This window comes from Castanea sativa, chromosome 3, assembly GCF_040712315.1.
Source record: "Castanea sativa cultivar Marrone di Chiusa Pesio chromosome 3, ASM4071231v1".
In the NCBI taxonomy this organism is placed as follows: domain Eukaryota; kingdom Viridiplantae; phylum Streptophyta; class Magnoliopsida; order Fagales; family Fagaceae; genus Castanea; species Castanea sativa.
Window position 1 is genome coordinate 47234633 of NC_134015.1, and position 8059 is coordinate 47242691.

General features: G+C 36.5%; 1 protein-coding gene across 1 annotated transcript; it reads right to left on the reverse strand.

Annotated features, from left to right (window-relative positions):
* Window positions 1–3783: 3783 nt before the first annotated feature.
* Window positions 3784–8059, reverse strand: LOC142628044 (ATP-citrate synthase alpha chain protein 1). The gene is made up of 13 exons (XM_075801987.1): window positions 7920–8059; window positions 7640–7760; window positions 6896–7072; window positions 6601–6762; window positions 6375–6455; window positions 6060–6111; window positions 5843–5957; window positions 5632–5713; window positions 5088–5183; window positions 4880–4981; window positions 4394–4510; window positions 4187–4303; window positions 3784–4048 (listed from the first exon to the last, which is right to left on the reverse strand). Exons 2-13 carry the CDS (start codon window positions 7736–7738, stop codon window positions 3977–3979), a joined length of 1272 nt encoding a protein of 423 aa, XP_075658102.1. The 5' UTR covers window positions 7739–7760; window positions 7920–8059; the 3' UTR covers window positions 3784–3976.

Below are 8059 nucleotides of genomic sequence, written 5' to 3' on the forward strand. Positions count from 1 at the left end.
CTAGGTCAAAGTGGTCAACGGCTACCGAGTGGTGCTTCATTGTCCACCGCCGCAAAAGCTTGAAGCCCTTGAAGAACTAATCAAAGATGATGATGCCAAAGGCCTCTAACGCCTGAAAGTCTGTCACAGCCTTCTCACGCTCGTCGCTAATCCTTAGCATTGCCGACTGGATTTCCTCGTCTTTTTGAATGACAAGCATCTTTTCAATCTTCAGCTAGTTGGAGACTTCCTTCAACTTGGCTTTGGCCTCACTTGCCTGATCCATTGCCTTAATCAGGTCTTTCCTCAACCTCGAATTCTTGGGCTTAGTGGCCTCTGCCCTTGAATTGGTCGTCACATCCCTTCCCTCCTTTGCAAGATAGTCTGTGGTCAGGCACAATGATTCCCCCAAAACTTGAAGAAAAAATGTGTGTAAGGATAAACCACTATGAACGCAAGAGGAGAAACCATTTAAAAGACTCACTGGCATAAGCTATGGACATGATAACTAACGAGCTCGTGAGAAGGAATAGAAGATAAAGTTTTAATCTCATCATCAAAGATGACAGTGTAAGCCCATTCGAGGAGTGGCAGGGTCTGTCCAAACACTCCCGCCTTACTTCTCCTTTCCTTTTCGAGTCCTAGGAGGAGAAGGCAGCTCTTCAATCGACATTGCAGGAGAGGATGGCAAAAGGGTATGAACAAGGCTAAGATATGACAACTCCCCCACTACTTGCAACCTTCTGCTTCTTCGAAGGAGGCGAAGAGATCTTCAACAAAGGCTGATTCTTCTTCTCCTTGGCATGAGCGTACCTATCCTGACTAAAACGAGTGGCCATACCTACAAAACAAAAATGAGTCATTCATAAGGAAATGATGAAGGAAAGAGAATGATGAAGTAAGGTTATAAAGCTAGGAACTTACTCCTCTTCGCCCTAAGGTGTAGGCAGAAGGTTCAGGTCCCAAACAGTGGTCGTATAATGACCAAGGATCCACAAACTCGTCAAAATCCTCAACGCCAAGATAAAAATCCAAAGCAACTTGAACCCTTTCCTGATATTGTTTCTTCAAGTTTGGACGAGCTTTTGTTGCAAAAAGAGAGGGTTAGGATGAGCAAATTCTTAAATGACAAAGAAAATCGAAAGAAAGGAAAATGCACCGTGTGTTTGAACCTCCCATGTATGGGGCAATGGAGGCACCTCACCCCAAACTTCGTCTGAAGCGGTTTCCCATCCCTTCCCATGGACGAAGAAGTACCTAGACTTCTAGTCGCGAAAGGAAGAAGGAGGGCCACAGAAGACCCTAGAATTCCTATCCCAATGATGAAATTCAAAATACCCATAGTAGGTCAAGGCTTCAAGTAGTAAAGGTACAAAAACTCATCAAGACTGACCATGCTACCCTCATGGACAGACATCCAGATTGACGTAACACTCCCAACCGTCTGCCACGCATTTGGGACGAGTTGACCAAGGGTAATCTTGAAATAAGCTAGTAACTCGTGAATAAAGGGGTGGATGGGAAAACAAAGACCACAAAGAAAATTGGCCACATAAAAACACACATGGACATGGGCAAAGGCGCAAGCCTTTTCTCCTGGATGAGGGAGACATATCTTCCTCTCAATAGGGAATTGCAAACGCTTTTTAAAATTTTTCAGGTGTTTCCCCTCCAAGACATATTCCTTGATCAGAACCTAGAAAGGCTTAGACAAAGATGAGGTAGATGGTTTAGAAGTCATCATGTCCTCCTCTATACCCACAGGGTCATCATTAGACGTTAACCATGTACCTAGCTCACTCAATCTAACATCTATCTCCCTCTCAGCCATTTCGTTGTTCAAGTAATACCAAGTCAGAGATTGGCATATCAACGGGTAAAGATAGAGCAACACAGGTCTAAGAGCACAATCTCGAGTCACAAACAAACCTACTGAAGGGCATCGACCACTAGAGGACTCGAGAAAAATGCCCAATCTCGCAAAGAAAAAGGAAATGGAAGGGGAGTCATGCCTAATAACTAAATAGTCAACCATAAACTCAAAAAGAAAATGGAGGAAGATTAACCAGCGAAATGCAGAAGAGAGTAACGAACTCAGAAGCTTGAAGAAGACAAAAGAAGATAGAAGGAAGACGAAAGGTTTTTAAGAAAAAAAAAACATGAAGTCAACGCGGGAAAACTGAGAAACCTCATTCACTAGACGTGTGACTGAAAACGCATTTAATGTGACGTGAATGGCATCAAAAAAATTCTTGTCATGTGAAATGCAAACGGGCAATATTCCTACCGTTGTCCAAAAATACGACAAAGGAATAAGGGGCAACTGACGAGTACTAAAATTACGGGCTTGTCATATAGCTAAAGAACCTTCAATCCACAAGCTCGTCCATATAGATTATGAGCATACGATCCATCAGGTTGTCATATGAGAAGAGGACTGTATGGCATTAATGGCGAAAGCCATTAATGGCTTTGTAACTGCCGAGCTCCAATGGTCAGAAAGACCAGTTATGAGTTAGTCAAACCTCCATTAGAGCTCAGACAGATGTTTCTCAAGATAGCCAAGAGAGCCATTAAGAGGCCAACAATGGTTACACTCATAATGAGACTCCCAACGGCTATATCAAAGTTATAATTAAGCCACCAAGCATTAGAAGAAAGGTATACAATTCTAAACACACAAAATTACATTCTTATTTTCTAAGATATATTGAAAATTCTACTGGCTTAATCATCGGAAAACCTTTGGCTAACGCCATTCTGGTGTTTCTCTCTCATCTTTGCAGGGAACGTAACCTCGTCATAAGCTCCGATAAGGCTATCGACTAACAAACATTTTTAGCTTCATCACCACCCAATAATTTGTTATAGAATTCATATTTTGAAAAACTCACCGTTGAATTACATGTTATATATGTTCTTAACACTCATACCAATTTTTTTGTCAATTAAATGTTATTTACCATTTGACCGATAAACTCATCTTTTATCTAATGGTGAATTTGTCAAAATTCGCATCTAATTAAAAAATATTAAGTGGTATAATATTGTTTAAAGTTACATTATGTTACTCCGGGTATATATATATATATATATATATATATATATATATATATATATATATATATATATATATATATATATTTCTCTCGGGGTGGAAATGGGTGACAATACTAAATTCCTAATTCGTAAGGCTGGACCAGTTAGGCTAGGCTAGCACCATGAATGTTTACTTATAATCTTGCCCCCAATAGACCTATGAACAATTAAAAAGGAGAGCTTATTTTTATTGGTTTTAAAAAATAATTTGGCCAAAAAATAAGGTTAATATTTAAAAAGTTATGGCTAACAAGCATATGTGTATAAATTGGGCTCTGGTTTCATCTCCGAAAATATATTGTTGTTCTTATGCTAGGGATTGAGGAAAATGATAAAAAGATCTAAAAAGAAAGTTGTTCTTATGCTAGAGAATAAATTAGGCTTTGATTTCATCAACATATTAAATAGTGATAACCATGAGGAGGGGAGAAGAGGAATAAGGAAATTGCTAGGGATACAAAAAATCCCACAACTTGCCACGTGGTGAGTTGTGAATGATGGAGATCAAAAGGTGGATCCACACATCCACTACTCACAACTCACCATGTGAAAAGTTATAGCAAAAGTTGTGAAATTGCCTCTAGCATTACTAGAGGAATAAGTGTGATGGTATCGTTCTCAATGCATATGTAACAACGTGAAAACAATGTGAGTAACAATATAAGCTCATTATTTTTTTTCTATGGGAATATAAGCTCATTATTATTGTAACACAATAACATCAGGCAGATTACATCTAGATCTTCGGACACCATTATTTTTGGCCCATTAACAAATAGAATTACACTTTGCTGATGTTTCTGGTACCAAGAAAGTCGAACTAAGATTTAATAGACACCTGAAACTTGCCATGAAAATAAAAATAAAAGTACTAGAGAGACAAATCTTCAGCAGTTGATTATGCAGCTGCAGTGATACACTCGATTGCCTGTTTGCATATTCCGGTCATTGTTGCTTCAGGCCCGTAAACCTATAAGAGAAATTGAAAATAAGACACTTCGGAGATGCTCATTTTAATGCTTATATCAATATTAAGGTACTCTGTATCAGATTTGTTGCAGTTTCATATATCAGCAAAACGGTCTGGAGTGTTTCGCTATATTAATACCTCGATTGGGATGCCAATTTCCTCTCCAAGTCCACGCATTTTTGCCAGGCCTTTCTGGTAGTTAGGACCTCCTCTCCTCACGTAAATGTGCACCCTTGCTGCTTTAAGTTTTGATTCCTGATTTATTAACATGTCGTAATCAGTTATGCTTACAATAAGCAAAGGAACACTGTGAAATTAAGTTAAGTTTATTCAGGTTACGCTCACCTTCTCCTTCAGGGCACGAATTATACCATTAAATGTAGCAGCAACATCAGTAAAGTTAGCTATTCCTCCTCCAATTACAAGGGCTCTCTTACGGCCATCAGGATCAGCAGTTACACACTGTACAGGAGCAATGAGATTATTTTAAGAGCCAGCAGGGAAGATATAATGAGTAATTCTTAGATATTCCAAGAATATGAAGAATAATGCTCTTTCCTCTCATATTCATGGTGGAGTCCACTTATTAAATTCATGGTAAGGTCTACTATGAATGTGAGGGGAAGGAGCATAATTTCTCTATGCTCCAAGAGTACCTAAAAATTTTCCAAATATAATAAAATTCTGATGATGAGCATAACTAGAACATGGTCCTCGTGCTATCTTTAGTAGAAATTAAGGACAACACAAGCTGGACAAGCACAAAACTAGTGTTTATTTGTTCATGCAACATTATAACACAATACTATAGAGTGTACGGTATGTCCTTACATCAAGTACAACTCTGGCATATTGCAACACTTCGTCTTCATTGGGAGCTCCACTATATTCTGCATAGTTTCCAAGCTCAGAAGCGTAGCCAAGATCCCCAACCTGATTAAGCAATAATGATCAGAACACATGAAATTTATGCTAAGGTGAACAAAAGTTAAACTTAACAATAGTTGCACTACTGTTTAAAAACAAAAGAGAACCGCACTGTATCTGCATAGATAACACTTGCACCTCCTCCAGCTACCATGGTCCAAATTCGTCCCTTAGGGTTCAAAACTGTGAATTTCAAAGAAGAACTTGTCTGCAAGCAGGTGGAAAAAAAAAAGATTAATTAATAGACTTAATAAGATTCACATAAAGGAAGCGAGCAATGTGATTCACTGAGATTTCATTAAAATTAAACAATATGAATATGTCATAAAGAGAATACAAGAATCTTAATTTATAGTGAAGATTCAAAAGCCATAGATGGCTTGAAATGCCTTGATAAGAACTTAGGGGATTTCTGAATGCCGATATATAATTATTCTTACAAACATTCTTTTAAACCAAAAGTTGTAGCAATAGCCATATACATAATTTTAACAATAGATGGCAATCACAAAATTCATCAAGAAATAGAGAGACAAAAGGATGTTTGCTTGTGAGGAATAAAAGAAAATTTAATATTACTCAAAAATTTCAAGGACAACATGATTTTGCAAGTGGAAACAGATTTCAGATTCAGGGTGTTAAGGCATCAATTTTACCTTTTCATCTAGTCCATGAATAAAGCTCTCTGAAGGACTCATAACTCTTCCAAATGGCATTGGAAATTCAATACTGCCCCACCTGCAAGATAAAATCACGTAAGATGAGATCAAAGTAGAAGCCATGCAGTAAAAGTATTAATTACAAAATTTGTTTGGTTCAAAATAAAGAGAGAGAATGGTAAAAATGAACAAAGAAAATAGGACATACTTCTTAAAGTTCTTGAAAGCAGCAGTATCATCCAACTCGCCTCTCATATCCAAAGGATAAGGCTTTCCATCCACCAAAGTGAAAGGATTCATCTCTAGGAAAGTGAAATCCAGGTCTGACACATAAAGATTAAATGATAACATAAGATCTCATCTGTTGATAAAATTTTGTCCTCAGAAATATAACCGAATTGATTTGGCAAATATTTATAACATACCTTGAAATAGTGTAAAAACTGTTTTGATAAACTCCTCAATCTCTACTTTGATCTGGAGGAACATCAGTAAGTTTGAGATTTCACATAGTATGAGCACTGAATGTATAACATTTTTTTTATGCCTACGCATTAAGCTGAATCATCAACTGAATAAATTTTATTTTCCTTTTTTCCCCCCTCCTATAAACCATGTATTGAAGTCAAGGAAAGGAAGCATAATGCAAGAAGAATGACTTATCAATTCCAGTGAAGCCAAGCTTTCACGAAGAAGAAGAAAACAAAAGGGTTGAAGACTATCAATAAAGGAAAAATTACCTCCATAGGAAGTGTTGCAACAAGTGGAGCACTTAATTCTGATGTAAGAGACACTCCTGTTGGGATAAATATAGTCTTAACCTGCAAAAAGTACATATTCCTTTGGTAAATTACAGAGCTCTAAGGTGAAATAATTTACAAAGGCAAAGAGACGGTACAATTTGGAAGTACAAAGTTCTTAGGAATAATGACTTGAAAGAAGTAATGATTTCGTATCAAAGAGTACCTTATCCCAGTTCTCTTCAATTTCAATTCCTCCACATTCTGAAAAGCTTATGCTATTCCCAATTCGATCTGAGACGATATTAAGATAGAACTCTTCGTTGTGTGGGATGAAAGGTTCCACAATGAATGTTGTAATAGGTCCTTTACATCCACCCATCTCAACCTATAAACCAACACCAATAAAATTTACGCAAACAAATATACTCAAAGCAATGAACTACAGTATAAAGCAACAAAATCATACAGTTAAAGAGTGAAAAAAGAAAAAAAAGAAAAAAAGAAAAGAAAAGAAGTACCTCTTTGCCAAGACGCTCCTTCACGAATGTAGCAACTTGAGCCAAATCGAGATTCAAGGCAACTAAACCGCTCTTCCCACGCTTCCCGAACAACATATCAGGTTTCACAACCAACTTCATCGACGAAAGCCAAGGTTCGTTTTGGGCTAACTCATTGAAATCTGTTGATTCCGTGACCTGATGCAAGCAAAAAGTACACACCAAAAAAAAAAAACATTAAATTCCAATCTCTATCCAAATCATAAAGCTAAAATTAATGAAGACAAAAGAAAAAAAGCTTTTTCTTAATTTCAAAAAACATATCATGGAAGATCAAATCTCAGAAAATATCCCAATTCAAATCTACAGTTATATAATATTATTAGCTTAAATGATTAAATTCATCATTTTCCAATGACTTAAACTTGTAGAGCAATCAGTAATTTATCATAATATGCTAAAAAACATGAACATGGATACATATATGAGTACAGTTGCGTAAGCTTTTGGAACTAATTTATCAAATAACAAAGATCTAGTTTAGGAGATAAAATCGATGTAGATCTATGTTATAACAAAGTCACTGATTAACACTAATATATCATTCCTAATCTCTAAGATTTCAGAACTTCGCAACATTTTTATTTTCAAAAATATTTGAATTAGTATTCGGTATTTAAACATATAGTAATCTAATTTAAGCTAAAAAAAAAATTAGACATTTTTTCAAACATCCAGAAACTAAGAATATTTGGCACAACATACTTGGGCTGATTTAATGGGTAGTTCACGGCCAGAGAGCCTCTTGAAGTGCTCTTTCAACAATCTCTTGGAATCGTACTCTCTGATCTTCTTGCGTGCCATTTCCTTCCGATTTCTCTCTAACCTGTGAAAAATGAAATCTCAGCCGTCAGTTTATATCAAAATCCAATGCCCCAGATCTAGATCATGATTCACGCAGATCTGGAAAAAAAAATCAAATTTATTCGGAACACAAAAAAATAGGGGAAATGACATATAATGAAGAATAGAAAAATGAAATTACCGATGAAAGAGAAGCAGGAGGAAGCTCACTAATATGAAGTTTGTGATAAATTTAGAAACAAAGAACTTTGAAATCTTTGAGTCTATGGCTTGGTCTATTTATAATTGCCAACTTGCCAACTGATTTTTTTTTTTTTATTT